At 38.0% G+C, this 18,974-nt stretch overlaps 1 protein-coding gene across 3 annotated transcripts; it reads right to left on the bottom strand.

The window, feature by feature from the left end:
- Positions 1-732: 732 nt before the first annotated feature.
- Positions 733-17,384, bottom strand: LOC135609560 (zinc finger CCCH domain-containing protein 19-like). Of its 3 annotated transcripts, none has more exons than XM_065102942.1 (11): positions 15,160-17,384; positions 15,005-15,084; positions 12,311-12,498; positions 9,424-10,351; positions 9,210-9,337; positions 5,741-5,800; positions 5,601-5,651; positions 5,435-5,505; positions 3,721-3,875; positions 2,365-3,612; positions 733-2,292 (listed from the first exon to the last, which is right to left on the bottom strand). In XM_065102942.1, the coding sequence occupies exons 1-11, from the start codon at positions 17,208-17,210 to the stop codon at positions 911-913; spliced, it is 6,342 nt and encodes a 2,113-aa protein (XP_064959014.1). In that variant the 5' UTR covers positions 17,211-17,384; the 3' UTR covers positions 733-910. The 3 variants fall into 3 exon arrangements, with proteins under 3 accessions (XP_064959014.1, XP_064959012.1, XP_064959013.1); XM_065102940.1 differs by adding an exon at positions 8,441-8,494 and having other exon boundaries at positions 733-3,612; XM_065102941.1 differs by having other exon boundaries at positions 733-3,612.
- Positions 17,385-18,974: the final 1,590 nt, after the last annotated feature.

Raw genomic sequence — 18,974 nt, forward strand, 5'->3', positions numbered from 1 at the left:
ATGCGACGGTCAAACTTGATCCACGGGAGACGTTGCCGTGCTGGCACTGCTTCGTGAACAATTCACCTCGTGCGCATCGTCTCGTGGTGCCACGTGTCCGGTGTCTTAAGTCGTTTTACGAAACGTGGGTCTATTCGGTTCCACGTCTGAAACCGAATGGAACTGAAATCATATAGAATTGATCTTATTTTTTGATTTTATTTTTCGATGAATTAAAGCTGTTAATTTTGAAACCATTGATTCCGAAACCGTAATTGGATCTAATTCGTAATGAATCAGAACTATCGATTCCGAAACCACAGTAAGGCCTAAGGATAACATGAGAATTGTTCATTACAAATAGGATTGTCGACCGGTGTGTGGCTGGAAATCATGAACAAGAATTCCTAAACAATTGGATTATGATTGATGTAGATCTTGCAAACTCTATATGATTGATGTGACAAATAGATGGAGCCAAACCAAATGTTGTAATGGCAAATGATGCACATTATGGAGGACAAATATATTTGCAAACCGATCAATTAACAATCCAAATCAAATGTTGTAATGGCCCATCCAAGGACACAAAAAGCTGCTTCAGACAAGCTGGATCTTCCACCTACCATACACATTTTGGAGTGAACCCTGAAAGTGGTAGGTTTCCAATTCAATTCTTCAATCCTATGGGGCTCTTAGGTCGATCGGTCTTTGATCAACAAGCAAATGTTAAAGGGAATCACAAAAAGGAAATGGTCAAACAGAAGGCAGTAATGGATGGCTTCGGATGATCTTCCAACTCCATCCAAGTTTCTACATGGCATTACAAAATACAGCTTACAAGTATGCATGGTTTCCACCACTACAAACAGATGGAAAAGAAACTGAACAAAATAAAACAAAATCAGCTGTCCTTTATGCTCTTTCTTCATCATGAATGGAAATAGTTACATGATGCTCCCTTCTTGCAGTGCCCCATCTCATGGAACCTGCATATGCCTGTCTGCCCTCTTGGAGGCAGAGATGATCCTCCACCAGCCTGCGTCCTGTTCCACAAAGGCCTCTGATTTGTATGCCCAGAGTCGTTGCCTTGTAAATTGTCACCCTGACCTGAATTCCTGTCTCCACCATGTGATGGCGGTTGAATACTTGAGCTCTGAGGATTTCCAGCTGACGGAACCCAGGACGGGTTCATATTTCCTTGTCCTGATCCCCAAGCAGAATTCATATTCACGGTTCCCTGCATTGGTGCTTCCAAATTCTGGGTTGCATTTGGGTATGGTGGTGCTGCCCAGCCAGGATTAGGATTTGGTTGTCCTTGTAAAAGCATTGCCCAAACAGGATTTACTGTTAAATTTCCCTGCATATGACCACCCCATCCAGAAGTTTGGTTTGTGTTCCCTGCCGCTGGAGTAACCCAAGCTACATTCATATTTGTGTTTCCCTGTGCTGGTGCTACCCAACCTGGGTTCATCATTGTATTTACCTGATTCTGAGCTCCCAAACCCATGTTCAGACCTGCAATTGCTTGAGCTGGTTGTCCCCATGGCATGTTCATATTACCTTGTGCTACCATTCCCCAGCCAACATTTATGTTTCCTTGTGGCATTGGGGCCCAACTCATATTTCCAGTTCCTTGTACAGGTCCTGAGTTTGGGCTTGGATTTTGTGAAGCCACTGGAAAACTAGTGTTTTGAACATTAGATCCAGTATCAAAACCCAACTGGTTTGGTTGTACAGGCACAGCATTTGCATTTGCAGATGTTTGTGATCTCTGAGCTGAGCTAGACTCCAAAGCATCAGATTGAACAAATAAGTTAGAAGCCGCATCACTAGGATGAGCACTCAGATTAGGCGCTCGAGATGAGACCTTCTCTGACATTAAATCAGATCCAGGATATGAAGTCGTTAAAGCTTGATGTATCTGGTTGTCCAAAAATCCAGTCAGAGGAACTGGATTCCTCTCTGAATCAGCCTTGTAAATATTGGAACTGGCTGCTGGTGTTATATTTCCCACTTCAGTCGCATGGAATTTTTCCTTGGGATCTTCAGATGAAACACTGGTGTCCAATTTAATACTAAGCCTCTCAGATTTTTTTCGAGTTTCATCAGCAGATCTACCACGTGTTCTCAGTGATTCCTTGCCATGATCATGTTGGCTTTGCAAGAGAAAAGACAGTTCGAGTTCAGAATTCTTTTTCTGAAAACTTCCAGCAGCATCTACTTTGTCCGGATGGTGGCTCAAATTTGTGGCTTGCCCCAAGAATACAGTGTCTGGTGCAGATAGCGATGCAGCAAGAGATTGTCCACCACCTGAAGTAACAGTTTGCTCAGGGACACTTTGTGAAGAAAATGAACCCAATTCCCTCAATGAATTTGATATACCTCTACTGGGTTCATTAATTGTGAAGGACGACTGCGGTTCCTCCCTGCCCCCCGTGTTAACCCAGGCTGAAGCAATGGCTTGGACAGAAGCACTAGATGGTAAATGCTTATTTAAAGAACCTTCAGCGATCAAGCTCTTCTTGCTTGGTTGTGGAGTAGGAGGAACATTAGTTGAACCGTTTCTCCTATGATAGGAGTCATTTACTGGTTCAACTTCAGAAGTGCTGCTAGGTAATTGTTGGCTTGTAGAACTCCAATTAGGATGAGGATTCTCATAATATGCGTCTGACCTACTGGCAGTGTTTACTTGACTGCCTATAACCTGATAAGACAGTGCTGGAGGCTGATTGCCATTAAGTGGTGACAGTGGCCGTGGACTATTTTGTTCTTGTGCTTGCCCAGACTTGCCAATGGCTTCCTTTGGTGATACCCTGCCTCTTGAAGAGACTTCCATCTTGGGGGATGCCCAGGAAGCCTGCCGAGTAGCCCATTTCTCATTCTGACTAATGCTCGATTTTTGTGCATTTTGCTTGATATTAGACAATGCAGAAACATCACTTCCTCTCTGAACACCAACCAAGTTAGGTCCGGCACTAAATCCAGTAGGTGAAACAATCACTGACTGGGAAGTGCTGTTGTGAGGAGGTTCCCACTCCGGCAAGTCTTTCTGAAATTTACCAACCAGTGCGTCAGAGAGTAATATGGAGTCTTCTTGCTTCTCAGAAGCTCTCCAAATCCTCAACTTAGGAGGGAAATATCCAGTATTACTCCATTTACGTAACTGAGTCATTGAAAATGGCCCTTGGATCTTCCCAGAAGGATCTTGGTAGTGCCAAATCTTATCAGATTCATTTGCTACTGCTGCAAGATCACCAGGTAAAGGTGCTATTTGATTTTCTTGTTGACCATCAGCTGACTGTTCAGATCTAATCATATGCTGTTTCTCATGATAGAGACTAGCATCTGAAACACTTGCAGTTACATGACTTTTTGAAGCCTCAGAATTATTTGCCTGGCGTACATCATTAGCCTGATTCAAGGAAAACTCAGTTGTATTGACATCTCTGCCAGCAGAGGAATCTGCAATAGAAGCACCATCTACCAGTGCACTTCGGTTCGAGTCCCAGGTATTTGAATTTTTCCGTGAACTACTCCGGTTATCACTTAAAGTAGAACTTCCTTTTCCAGGAGACTTTACCTCCCTTCCATTCCTAAGGAAGGAAGATCCTCTTGACCTGTCATAGTAATCTGCATGTTCAGCAATTTCAATTGTAAATTAGATCAAGCATCAACAAACTAAATAATCTGAGCATAAGGCTAGAAACAAGTGATATGAACTTCCAAGTTGCCTTATACCTTGCTTTCTCAAATCTGACTCTTCTTCTTCCTCGGCAGACTCATAGTCGGGATCCATATGTGGGTCAGTATGTATTTCAGGGACCTCATTTAACCTACGATTACACTCTTCAGGTGTGTTCAATAGCTGCAGCTTCTCTATACACTCTCTAAGCGTTAGACAAAGTTAAGGCTGTAGAAACATTTATTGGCTCAGATCATTAGTGCAAGCAATCAGTTTAGATGATCTGACTATAATCAGCACAACACAGCATCAAATAAGAAAAAAATTGCAAGCATGTCAAGCTTATTCAGAAGCAGACAACACAGATAAAAATATTACACCCAGGACAACTAATGTAACATGAAAATGGCTAAGAGTTCAGATAGCAATAGAAAGTGTTGCATCTTTACCAAGTACTAAATACTCTGCTAAGAATTTTACATATCTTAAGCAATAAGAAAATCAATCAAGCTTAGAGTGACACTTGATATCCAAAATGTTCTTTGAAAGACTTATGACCAAAGGTCCATCCAGCCTCAACACTCTAGAGTTGGTGGGGAGCTATTAAGGTAAAAAAGAATATTGATTTCCGGAAAGAAAAACCCTAGTCGACAATTATAAAGATCTAACTTGTTAGCCGCAATTCAAAATTATGAAATGGGAGCAAAAACCTCCTCCAAAATTCCAAGACATGAGGATTACACTGTAGCAAGGGAAAATTACATGCTAAGCTAAAGGAAGGAGTTTTCATGTTAAAGTTGCTAATACTCCAATGATATACAGAATACAAGTAGAACAGTTAACTACAATGATATGTTTGATTAAACTTTCATGTCCAACCTGCCATGGCATAGCATGTTTTACCCAGGTAACAGAAACCAGAAGTAAACTATTCAATCAACCATCATCTTGCACATAATAACGCTGGTTTTTTTATATTTTTTAAATGTCTTTGTATATTGATTAGAGAAGAACAGGAAGAAGAATCTTAGACATCACTTGCAATATATAAGTTGCACAACCACAGAACAACATGATAACTCTTATGTGCTAGAAACAACAACAATGTGTGATTCATATAAAACTTTGAAAAGCCACATAATAGAATTGTTGCCCATGAAGAAAGTAAAAAATACCATCCATTATAATAAAACCAACTATGCTTCTTCGTTTCACGTAGACAACTTATGATAATCAAGACATTCAACATATTTTGCAGAGACTGGGCAGTTGAAAAATCTTGAGACTGTTCAATCCACAAAAATGTTCCCAGTCAAACATCCATATAATATGAGCAAATAGTATGGTCCTCTAGGCACAAGAATGGCAGCTGCTGACAAATACCATAAGTTAAAAATGAGAGAATTCTGGGATTTCTTTATGTAAACCCAAAAAGACAGGGCAGATATTGCAAGCATGTATGTGCAAACAGGAACACAAGTACACAACCAAATGCACAAGAAGACAGTCACACTTCCCTACAAGTCAAACACACAAGCATCCTTGCACAATTGCTGAAGCACAAGAGATTGTTTATAAACACCACCACAAAATGATAATCAACTCGTGGAGCCTCTCAAGGCACTCACAAAAACAAGGAACTTACTAAAAATTAACTAAGTGAAAAGAACTTTAATAATTTAATTGTTTCAAAAAACACTAAACGTTATGATAAGCAGCAGGACTTAATAGAATCAGTATTGATAGAAAGAGTGTGTAACTAAAGGATATTCTTTTCTACGACCTTTTTCACTCGCACGATCACGAAGATGACCAAGTCTTAACTTCTCACTTTCTAGCCACTGTCAAAGAAAAACATGATTAATATTATACCAGGAATAAAGGCTATTTATACCTTCTCTATCAAAATAAAAGTATTTAGCAGAAAGATACTGACATCATTTACTCGAACAGGTTGGAGAGATCTAGCCTTCTCCTGAACATCACCCTATAAATAATAACAAAAACCTTTTCAGATATTCTGTTTGACATATAGATCAAGTTGAAGTAAATAAAGATAAGCAGACAGAGGCATACCACTGTTAGTCGATCAATAAATCCACATTTAATACTTTGTCTCAACCGTTTGCATTCCTCCTACATGAAGAACACGATCTTGTCAAGTATATTGACCAAACAACTTGTCAGCCAAACAGACTAAAATATAAAATAATTTTCAACTCTATAGCAGCATAAAATAGACAAATACAACCATTTAAAACTTTAAAGATTTATGCAGAGGAGCTACTGGAAGTAACTTTGTCATATAAACTAAAGAGAATTACAACGAAAGAGCAAGTCCGATCTTGCCTCACAGAAAAATCATCTAATACTTCATTTAGTTAGCCTCAACTCTCAATCATGTCTCTAGAAACCTGTCAGATTGGCTTATCCTGTTATGTAATGCTACGTCCTCCATTGTTTAAAGTCAAAAACTGTTGGTGGTCCTCACCCCTCCCCACCCCCAAACAAAATATACACATGCATCCCAACACCAAAAATATAATGGAGAGGATCTCTAAGGGCACTAATCTGAGGAAAAAAAATTCTACTAATTTAATTAATATACCCACTTGACCAGTTGACAGATAACCTTGAAGAACCTTGAAGTTTGTAATCATCTCCACAAATAGCCAAAATCCCAGCATCATACAAGAGTCTTTTTCAAGTAGTTTGCATCTGTAGAATTTGATCTCCCATGATAGTCAGTCGAGATTTCTGCAGGACTGCCTAAACACCAGTTCAATATCAAATGTTGGGGTAAAAGCATGCATAACTAGGGGCTTCTGTCTTTGAGAGAGGCAAAGTCCTCAAGACACCAAACTAAGAGCTAAAAGTTAGTTTATTACTGAATATTTTAGAAAATATAATAGTTGTTTTTGACATCTTATGAAGGCTCACAAGGCCCTACACTCCGACCACAACAAACTATTAAATAGGACCAAGTTACCTTTGTAATTAAATTTTGCCACTTCAATTAAGCCCTAACCAAATACCCCCCTTCGTATTTTGCCTATAGACCCTGTACTTGTGCAACTTTAGGAGTGCTAACTCCTTTCTAATATGTGACAAAAGCTGGCAACTCCTATCACCTCACAAAAGAGGAACTCTGCACCCCATTTTATTGGAACAACAATCTTTAACATGGACCAAGGGTCTAAGTCTAGGAAGGATGCTTTAATTGGGCTAGGCCAAAGGGCAGGTCTAGCTTGCATAAGGTATGTGTCTCATTAGATTGGCTGATCCCAATCAAAATAAAATCAAGATCGCAGCAGTTTGATACCAGTCTCCCTGAATTATTTTATAATCATCAAGATTGGACAAAATTAATTGATCCCATAATGGTCTCAACTGAGTACCAGAACATTTGAAGTTGTCGGTTTAGTTCCTAACTAATCATGTCATTTCTAACTTCTAACCACTAAATTGTCTGATTTTCAGCTGTTATCCTTTATTGTCACAAAATTTCCAAGTAATCTCCAATCAATACCACTCATTTCTGGCATCCAAGCTCCTTGCATCACTTGGCTTTTCTTTCCAGTTGTCCAGTGATAATGTCTATTTTCTTTTAATCATGCTCTTGGGAAGCCACTTGTCTTCAACTGGAAAACCAAGGAGCCTGAATAAGAAGATGGCAAACCAAGATATTTACAAAATGAAGAGGAGCCATCATCAAGCATTAGGTGCTGCAACACCAAAAAGCTTAATTATCATTGTTCAAGACAATTGATCAACTGGTAGCAAAAGCTTGCAACAAAATAAAAGCATCAATATGGCACAATCACAGATTGATCAAGCCATGCATGTAAAACCTACATACGCATATGTTGACCTGTTCCTAATTGAGGATTACAAATTTCAACTCCTTGGCCTATCAAAGTCAGAGAGCATCGCATACCCAGCGATTCATGGCTTAATCAAGTAGTTCAAGGTTGTGCATAGATTTTCATCGTAGGATTATGAAGCTTAAACTGCTGATCAAGATGGTGGACAAGCATCTCATGCACAGACTTGGTGCAACAAAAGCATCTGATGCAACCTAAAGGTTTAGATTAGTATCCTAGTAGTCTAAGTTATGATCACTTCAAGCCTTCAGTTTTTAGGTTTAATTTGCTTGCAATTTAAGTCTCTCATTTGTCAAATTTAGTTAATTTTAGTTTTTCGGTTCTAGATTATTTTCCTCCAAATTAATTTCATTTTTGGTTAATAGTCATCTATTCTAGGTGTCTTAACAATTTAGATATGTATAAGGTATAGTGCTAAGATGATACAGGATCTGACTGATTTTATCTTTTTTTTAAGAGTCCAAATCATAGGACTCTTTAGGCCCATATAAGAAATAATAGATGAATCAATCAATTGTGTTGCATTGAGTTATGAAAGATATGAGTTTTTCTTTTGCCACTCCATTAGTATTCCTTGTCCCAATCCCTTTTCTCCTCACCATTTCCTACTCTTTCTGCTCCCTTTCTCTTTCTTCCTCTGTTACTACCTACTATTGCAACCTTTTATAATCAAAGTTCCTGAGGCTAAAAAATTTCAACACTTGCAGATCAATCATCACCAAAGACAGCACTATTTCCTCTACAACAACAGACTATTTTTTGTTGGAACTAGATCTAGTCTACATCAGAGGTATCTTGCTCCAACAATATATCTAAATCAACTTTAGATATTGTTTATCTGCAACCAAACATGCTGGAAGAACCATGAAACAGTTTACTTGCTGTCCATAACTTTATAATGGATTTCTACAAATCTGCCCTCTGCTGCATCAAGGCTCCTTTGGACCTGCATGTTCAAACGATGCCTGCCATATCACTTGGTATGATCAGCATTCAGATGTCCAATAACTATAATTCATAAGATAAAGTTTGTGATAATCTATATAGTGAAAAATAAGATTGGTAGGCAGATGTGCACACAAGAGAATTTAGTAAATATTTAATCAAAAGGTCTAAAGTAAGAAAATAACCATGGAGATGAACAAGGTATAAAGGCAACACATCTTTTATGTTATGGAAAGAAAAGCAAAAGAGAAAACCTCTTATGCAAAAGACTATGAGGCCAAAACAACACAAGTGGGAAAAAACATGCAAGCTCTAATAAAAAAAAAGGTGAGCTCCTGATATGAGATGAGATCATGGTAATAACCTCAAGATAATGAGTAATCTTAGTACATATCTGTCAGTAGAATGTAAACTATTATGGAAGATCAAAAAAGGCAAGAGTCCATTTATTCCTTATGTTAAATATGTGCATTCAAATATAAACTGAAATAAGATAAGCAGTTGAGCACCAGCTTGCATGTTTGTGGATGTGCACATAAGAGAATTTAGTAAATTTTTATTCAAAAGGTCTATAGCAAGAGAAAACATATGAAAACTCACACATGTTTTATAAAGGTATGAAAAGAAGAGAAAATGAAGATCCTTAATTCAAAAAATTAAAACCATAACAGCAAACGAGCAGGAAGAAAATGTCAGTTAAAAACAAAAAGGTTCACCTCCGTGAACTCCTGATTTGAGATTGCATCAATGGTAATAACCTCCTTCTTGTTTAAATTTATAGTCTCAAGTGTCACATCAGTAGTCTTCTTACCGCTTTTGTAACTTTCTGCTGCTTTGCCTGTACCTGTATAGAAAATGAAGGCAGCACATAAATATTACTAGTGCAAACACCATAAAATATGAGATGTTTAAATAGCAAGTAAAGCTTACCAACAACTTGGACTAAACGATACATATCTTGCCGTTGACCAACACCAGAAATTCTTATTCTTACAAATGAGCCAATAACTATCTCATCAAATGAAATATCATCAAGCAATTCCTCCATTAAGTTGCGACGCAGATACATTAAGCTAATGTTATGAGTATCTATCGCTGCATAATCATCAAGATTTGTCAATAATTCCTTCTCCACTTTTTTCCGTGTTTTTCGTCTCTTATCAGGAGCTAGCTTCATGGATGCATCACTAATTCCTTTAGTATCTGTTTGATCTGGATCTGGATCTGGATCAGGATCTACTACCCCTCCTTGCTTGTCCTCAGTATCCAGTGGTGAAACTTCTTTTATAAGAAAATGTGATTCAAGAAGTTTTAGCATTTCAAAATGCCCCACGCATGGCTTTCCAAAAAGGTTTTTAAGCCTTGAATCACAAATAATCTGACTTTTTTTACGAGGATCACGAAGGTTATTTCTTTTTATGTAATCAAGTAAAAGACCTTGAACATCAAACTGGGATAGGACAGATCTATCACCATTTTTCATATGTGCCACAAACTCTAAAAGTTCATCTGATGCCCAACTGATATCCCTGCAGACAGATTGCCTGGGAGTTTCTACTTCTTTTACCAAGACTTCCTCATTGATGGTGTTTCTAGATTTTTTTCTTACCTTCCTCCTAGAAGAAATGCTTTCTTCTTTGTGCTCTGAGGAGCTGTCTGAACTTGCTATTTGTTCTTCTTTAACATGATGCAAATCATCAGAAGATTCCTCGTTGCCAATGGCCACATCAGATCTCTTCATTGGGTTTTTGGCCCTTGTCAACTCTTCTAATGACAATGACAATTTTGCTTTCAGATCTAACCAGTAGTCCTTGAACAAATATTCAAAACTACTTTTATCATCAAAATCTACTCCGACCTGCATATACAAAAAATATCACAATATTACGATATTGGAGATGACGTGGATAGAATATTACATAGTAACCACAAACTAAATCAAAGGGAGAAACATTGTGTTAATTATTTGAAGACAGAACCACTTTGGTATTCCCAAAAAACATACTGGGCTTTTATCATTTCTGAAAACACTATAGCAACATGGAAATAAACATCATGATGGCACATAAAAACAGATGCATAAGTGCCCCGCATAAAACTAAACTGAATGAAGCCAGAGGTTTCAGCTTATATTCAAATCAAGTCCAAGGTTGCTTTTTTCAGAGTCATGGTTGATGGTTCCACAGTGCAACAATCTAAGACTTGTCTCTAATTTGTATTAAATTAGAGTAAAATTGATGTTTAGGTCTTATTTCTAGTATTTAATATGTCAAGAAAGTAATTAAATCTTTATAATTCAACTTTTGGAAGATTTGGTCATCTCTTTAAGTAGAATATTATAAAATTAGAAATGCTCCAAATAGAAGAGAGAATGATTTGTTACATACTTGCCATGTAAAACTTTCAAATAGCATATTTACCACTATATTCTCTGAAATACATATTGGTCACTAAAACAGATATTTGGTCATAGCCATGGCCAATTTGTCAACTGTGTCTTTTAATATGGTGAAAATCTTTTTAAGATTCTTTTACGGCATTTTGGCTTCACATTTCTTTTTTATATTATAAAATAAGATATTATTTTTTATCATCTTGAAATACTTGATCCAAAAATTTATTTATATTGATTATAATCCAATATGATTTAGGTCATTAGTTAACATTAATGACAAATATCACAAGAATATACTTTCTATATTTTATTTGATGGAATATATAACCAAAATATATTTAAAAAACCAAAAGACAGAGGCATCTTAATCCATATATATTCATCTATGAATCTTAGTTTGACTTAATTACAAGGCTAATGAACTCCCACTCATGGGACAGGACAAAATTATATGTAATAGAATGAAAAATTTTGATGGTGGGTGGCCTTTAGTTGCATTTATTTTTACTTTTACAAAGATTTGCCATATCCAATTTATTTTGATAGTACTGTTTCTTCTTAACATCAACCCTACCAATGTTGTCAAATCCAAAGGAAGACTGCATCTGCATCATCCCACCATAAATGGTTGAAGATGATGCATAATGAAAACTTGGTTAATATATTCCAGTGTCAAAAGAGCCAACAAGACATGACATATCAAATTATGAAGAAACATTATCGGCTTTCCAATCAAGAAACTATTACAATGAACCACGGATTCCTCTAATATGTCAGAATGAAATTGAAAAGGCAATTCATATGCTTGCCACAGAACTCTGTTAATTGACATTATCTTTTTGTCAGCAGACTAAAAAAAGAACTAAAAAATACTTTTACGATGTACACAACCATTTTGATAACATATCAAACTGGTATGTTACCAAGATACCGAGAAGTATTTTAACCTGTACTGCTTCATAAGATGAATAAATTATAAAAATTATATGGTATACTGAGTTGCATGGTCCATTATCGGTACTTGATTGGACCAATAGATACTCATACTAGGCAGTACATACGAATCCAACAGGTATTTTAAAAAATGTGGCCAACAACATTAAAATGTATAAGGAGAATGCATATCCATGAGATGGGTTCTATCAAAAGAACACAAAAAGTTTCTAATTAATATGTGGACTAGACATGGAACCAATTAAATACAACAGAAATACTTTTTTCATTAATATGTTAGAATCATGTGATTAAAAATTAAAAGTTAGAAGGAAGATAGAAAGGCCAAATTTAATACATAGATCCAGAGAAACAATATAAACCATTATAATTCAGCAACATTTACATCTTCACACAAGCAAATTTCTTGCAATTTTTTTGTTATAATTTAATTGCGAACAATAAACAAAATTAGAAAATCAAACAAACCATTTCTTGATTCCCATGCGCATTTGTCTCTATTAGCATCACAGTGCTCATGCAAGTTTCGCAGAAACCTTTGTTTCCTCTAACACAAAAAAATCCAGCTTCTTTGATGCACCCTCTACACAAAGAGTGAGTACAAGTAAAGCACATATAGTGGGCAGACCTTTCACAGCTGCTACATATATGCCAACCTAATTGCAAAAAAACAAATATGTTAGAGACACTGAATAGGAAATGAAGAACCATGGTTCTTTCTAACTTCTTGAACAAGATGCTGAACACGAAAATAATTTGTTTTTGGCTCAAAAGGAGAAAAAAGAAAGGCAGTTAGAAGAGAGAGAACAAGCCAATTCTAAAATGTGACAGTACTTGAATATATGATGCTCTCCTGCTGGACCTGGCAATTCAATTTATCTATCTGCAATTTTTCTTATCCAGTTGAAATCCAAGATGCAAAAGCCTAACACTTCCTAGCAAGGCCTAGTACACACTAGCAACCATCCTAAAACACTTTAATACCTGTTCTTCCTATTTTTCTACATATTTCCTTCCATGATATAGTTGCAATTGTCAAACTTAACCACCAGCTGTTAACTCGACCAAGGAATCACATACCCAGTATGTATGGACCAATGCCTACGGGTCTGACCAAAGATGGTACCAAACTATATAGGTCGGTACCCATCATTACTATTTTTTTAATTATTTTTTTGGACAATACCGAGCGATACAGGCCAGTGTATCATCAGACTCATAACAGTCTGACCGATTACCAAAATGGTACCAAACCAAGATTTAAATCCTTGAATTCAACCAAACAATCAAAATCATAAACTACCATGTTGACAACTTTGAATTTCAACTCAACTAGAACCAAGTACAATGCTTTAGCTAAACAATCACGTGGGTTAATAAGAAGAGAAATATATTAGACAATAGTGTGAATAACTCCTCAGGAATTATAAGAAGAGAATCTAAATCTGCCATTAAATAGCCAAGAGGAATATTCATAATCACAAACTTTTCAACCAATTAGTTGTCTTTTCATAGTTGTCACTCTTACTAACAAAACAAATTAGTTTATTGCCTTTTTTTGTTCACACAAGATGTATGGTTCTGTTGGCTTCATCTTGTTGCAACAGTAGTATACCATTTTGTGTACAGGTGGCCTCATCTAAATACAAGATGTTCTATTATTAAAACCCAAAAAAGTTCAGGCAATTTTTTTGGAACAAAATCTAAAACAAAATTTGTTAACCTTCATTTATGAAGCACAGAGACTTCAAATGCTCATTGTACTCGTGTTATGTTGATGCCCAACACTAACACTTTCTGGACATTTCTCAAGATGTGATGGGTAGCTGAAAGCTATTGTAAATACTATTCTCAAGACACGATGGGTGGCTGAAAACTAATTAGGGCTCTAATACCACCTACACTTGTTTATGTTAATGTACTAATATACATGCCATCAATTTGAGGCTTCATATGTAATTTGGGCTATTGACTTATTCCTTGTGTCACTTATTTGTGTTTGAAATACTGTTTTAAATTAAATATATGCTACTTACATGATTGGATTATATGCTCCCACAAAACTTCACATATGATGATAATAGATTGTTTATATAATACGTTATAAAATATAATATAAAATATACATGTATTAATTGTTATCTTCATGTCATGTTGTGTCCTACTATTTATTAGATTTGATGTCTCTGTTTATTAATATCATGTTATTTCATAACCATGATTGATACACCTCTGTTATTGCCCATAAATCTAAATTTCATTGAGCTCTATCATCAACATGAGACTTTTTTCATACTTTTCTCTCATAATGTGCCAATTGAAGAAACAAAACAATCACACCTTTTGTCTAGTGAGGGCTGCTAAACAAGATCACTTGATCACAATCAATGGTTCTTAAATATACCAAAAGTAAGAACAAAAAACATGGAGTTCATGTGTGTAATGTATCAAACTTACCAACTATGAAAACAAAATCAATAAGGAGGTGAAGATCTTAATGAAAATACTCTCCCTGTACAACAACATAAGTTAAACAATTCAAATTCAATCAGCATAAATATATAAAATTTAGCCAACACTATGGTCCTACACATGACAGTTCTGCCAATCAGGGTCAAGGAAGGGTGATATAAAAAGTCATACCCCCTACAATTAAGGAAGTTAGCTCTCACTCAAACCAAATATAATTTGTCGACCTACTACAGCAGAAGTTTGCCTAATAAGTTCTAAAATTGCATACTACATGAGATGCACCAAACAGCCTAACAACAAATCTTTAACATACAAGAAAGGTGGATTATGCAAAGTAAGGGATGCACCAAGTATCCCTTTTATTAATCTTGTACTTCTAATGATAATGAGTGTACAATGTTAGGGATGCAGCGTGTGCCCTCTTCATAATTGCAGCTAAATTTATATTTATCATAATAATGCAATCAAAGCTATTCAATCTTTTATTCATTTGTGGAACCATGATTTGTTACAGATTTTTAATAGTTTAGTTCTATAACAAACAACGAATACATAAGTTTGCAGACAGTTACGAACAACATGACATATTCCAATTCCATGACCAATTTAAATATCCTAGCTACGAAACATTAGCAAAAATTCGAAGAGACAAGCCAGAAGAAAGAGTAGAAGGAACAGTGAAGAACATACCACAGGTCCACCGACCCTTTGAACGGAAAAAGGCCTCGTCTCGATTGACACATGAAGGATGGTATACCTTCGGACAACCCCTAGAAACAAAATAAAGGAGAAGTTCATACAAAAGAAGCCCAGGCACAATGAAAAGCCAGATGAAGCATACTAACCTTCGATCACAAACCACAAGGTCACCTCCATCAAAGCATATAAAGCACACTTCCTCTTCCTCTTTCCTCTTCAAGGGAGTCCTCGCAACCTGAGACTTAGTCGGTCGGCCCCTTTTCCGCCGCCCTCCACCTGCTTGCACAACGACCAGTGTGTCATCTGTCTCTGCATCCATCTGTGCTGCCTCATCATCCATGGCATCAGTTTTGCCATAAGACGTGGAAGCTGCATCAGGCTCAATTGCGGCAATGTTCTCATCTCCTCTATCAGAGACAGAGGGAAACTCATCAAGAGAGCCCCGAAGCATTTTAGTTCCCATCTCAGCATTCACCATCTGCTCATATAGGGGAAGTGCCACATTGTCCAGTGTGTCTGCACAAGCCAATGCCACCTCTTTCACAGCATCATCATCACATGTGGTAGCAACAGCAACAGGCTCACAGGATGCTATTTTCTCAAGTCCTCCACCAGAGCCAAAGGGCAACATAGCAGAGGGGCTCTTAGGCATTGAAACATCCACCTCCTCACACACATCCGCCTGCTTGCATGTGACATTTGGCAGACCATCAACATCTATCTGTGGCACTTCCTCCTCCACAGTAGCAGTATCATCTGCATTGTTGGCAGAGGTGTCGACATCAAAGGCACCAAATTTCAGGAGACCACCATTCAAACCAGAGGAGGATACAGCTGGTGAGCCCTGAGGCATCAAAACCTCTCCCTGAACACCATCCTTCCCTTGATGACATTGGGGAACTGGAGCACTATCTACATACATCTTTGGTGCCGCCTCTTCCACAGCATCGTCATCACATGCATTGGTATCCGTGGCATCACTCTCAAAGGCAGCAAATTTCAGGAGAGAGCCACCAGAACCAGAGGGAGATACAGCAGGCGAGCCTTGAGGCATCAAAACCTCTTTCTGGACAAAGTCCTTCCCTTGATTGCATTGAGAAATTGGCACACTGTCAACATCCATCTTTGACATTGCCTCTCTCACAGAATCTTTTCCACCAGCACTGGAGGTGGTTGCGTCAGACTCAAAGGCAGCAAATTTCAGGAGACCACTGTCAGAACGAGAGGATGACACAACAGGCAAGCCTTGAGGCATCAAAATCCCTCGATGCCACTGGGGAATCGGGACGCTATCAACATCCATCTTTGACATTGCCTCCTTCACAGAATCTTCCTCACTTGCATCAGTGGCGTCAATCTCAAAGGCAGCAAATTTCAGGAGACCACCATCAGAACCAGAGGGTGGTACAGCAGGCAAGTCTCGAGGCATCAGCACTTGTTCCTGAACAAAGTCCTTCCTTTGATGCCACTGGGGAATTGGCACGCTGTCGACATCCATCTTTGACATTGCCTCTTTCACAGAATCTTCCTCACATGCATCGGTGGCGGTGGTAAGAATCTCAGAGGCAGCAGGTTTCAGAAGACTACCATCAAAACCAGAGGAGGCCACATCAGGCAAGCCTTGAGGCATCGATACTTGTTCCTGCACACCGTCCTCTCGCTGCGACTGGGGAATTGGCGTCTTTTCAACCTCTTCCAGATCCATCCGCAGTGGCTCTTTCAAGAGGTCATCATCACCAGCAGCGATGTCGCTTGCGTCAGGCTCAAAAGCCTTAACTTTCTCAAAACCGCCATCAGAAAGGGAAGGGGACGCTGCAAGGGAACCCCGAGGCATCGAAACCTCTGCCTCGCGGTGATCGACCGCCTGCTCGCACTGCGTAATTTGCGCGTCATCGGCTTCCTCCAAACTCTCCCTTGCTGCCTCCCCGCCGACAGCATCACCATCACCAGCGGGGGCGGCATTGCCGACAGCCTCCAAGGCCACAAGTTTCGGGACAGCTAGGTCAGAGCCGGAAGGGGGCGAGGATGACAAGGATCCAGACTCCGCCTGGTGGCATCGAGGAGAGCCGGGCTCGCCGGCCACCGGCAGCTGCGGCGACGACGGCGGCGGGTTATCGTCGCCTGGTGGACTTGGGGGATAGGGCTCAGCGACGGCCGATGAATCCTCTCCTCCTCCTCCTCCTACTGGTTCTTCCATGGATCGTTTCAAGCCAGGGATCTTGGTGATTCCCAGCTAGGGTTTCGGAAAACCCTAATTATCGTCGTTTCCACCCGCTCGAGCAAAGCAAGAAGGGGGCGTTCGGGCTCTCGATTTCCACTCGCTACAATTGTTGATGGAGATTTTTCCTTCTTATTCTTTCTTTCCTAATGGAGACAAAGAGCTGTGATGGGATTTCATTCCGTCGCGAGGGTAAATAATCGTGAGCATCTCGGATCGGCTTCCACGACGACTGAAATGGACGGCCGAGATGGAAAGTGGAAGAGAGATGGACGGTTCCTGGGACGAGAGTTGTGAATAGAAAAGCTGTCTTCACAGTCCGTATACGTCGGACCCCTTTCCACACGTTTCCTGTGCAAGCCATCCTTAGTTTAATATCATGATTTGATGGCTATTTATCACATAACCCCACTTTATTAATATTTCCTTTTATTTTCTCAGTCTTCGCCTCTTTACTGCCTAATCCAACCTTTTCTTTAATTATATTCCTATATAATATGCATTGTTTTAGAAAAAAATATATATATGAGGGATGTATTCCACAAATTTTTATGATAAGATTATCTAAGTGACTTGTGTGTTGAAGATTTGAGCTGACCCCACCCATATTTTAATTTAATTTTTTTATCTATAAATACTATTTTCGGTATATTTTATACCATATTTAAATTAATATTAATTATAGTATTTTTCAAAAAAGTATGATTAGTAAAATTCTTCAAAAAAAAATATCAATATTAAGTAGTAGGTTATGGTGCAATTAATTTCCCTTTGTGTTATTACATTAATCGTAAATATCATTGGTGACGAAGAAGAAGAAGAATACATCGATAACTTTGTTACTTATTATACGACGATGATCCGTATTGACGATGAACCTCGATTAATCGATAGAAACTTGTTATCTACGTGTACTGGTAGGGCAAATTGATAAGTAAATCTAAATGTTACAAGTAGGATCATGGTATATAATTTCGAATGGTACTGCTCGGTATGGGCGGTACATACCGGTACGTAGATCGTGCTACATTTCTATAGTAATATACTATAGCAGTGTTATAGTGCTATAGTGTTGCATTATAACGGTGCTATAGTAAGAGGAAATCAGTCGATAAGTCCTGATGGACCATTCGTTACACCTTGAGGGTGTACCACTCGGTATGTCGGTACCGAGCCAACCTCGAAACATCGATACGATACGATATTACATACCATGAGTAAGATAATATGTTGACTTGACGAATCTTATCGACCTAATTTGATTATCCTTTTGTTATTGTAAGCTTATTTTGTTATTATGATTAGATGGAAGTTAGTACCACACAAGATATTAGTGGGAATCTCACTAGAAGAAGCATTTAACTCCTTTGAGACTTGTAACATTTGCATTCCAATAAATTGTCCACAAATTCAGCAGTTGAGACTCACACGCGATTCACCAAAATTATCAACTCATTAATGTAACCCATCTTCCCTGTGATGGATGAAACATCTGTAAAAAACGAGAGTAGTGAGATATGTTCATGATCACTTATTTTCTCTCCCATCCTCTCTTAAATTGATTATCCAGGGGGAAGGTTACCAGTGGGAAGATCATTTGATTTTTTGTTTTGTTTTGTTTTTAGTTCTTAAAGCCTCATGTGAAAACTATTTATGAGGATTAGACTTAGGGTGTATTTGAGAATATATTTAAAATATATATTAATAATTTATAATATATATTTTAAATATAAATTATTGTGT

Source organism: Musa acuminata, chromosome BXJ2-4 (assembly GCF_036884655.1).
Source record: "Musa acuminata AAA Group cultivar baxijiao chromosome BXJ2-4, Cavendish_Baxijiao_AAA, whole genome shotgun sequence".
In the NCBI taxonomy this organism is placed as follows: Eukaryota; Viridiplantae; Streptophyta; class Magnoliopsida; order Zingiberales; family Musaceae; genus Musa; species Musa acuminata.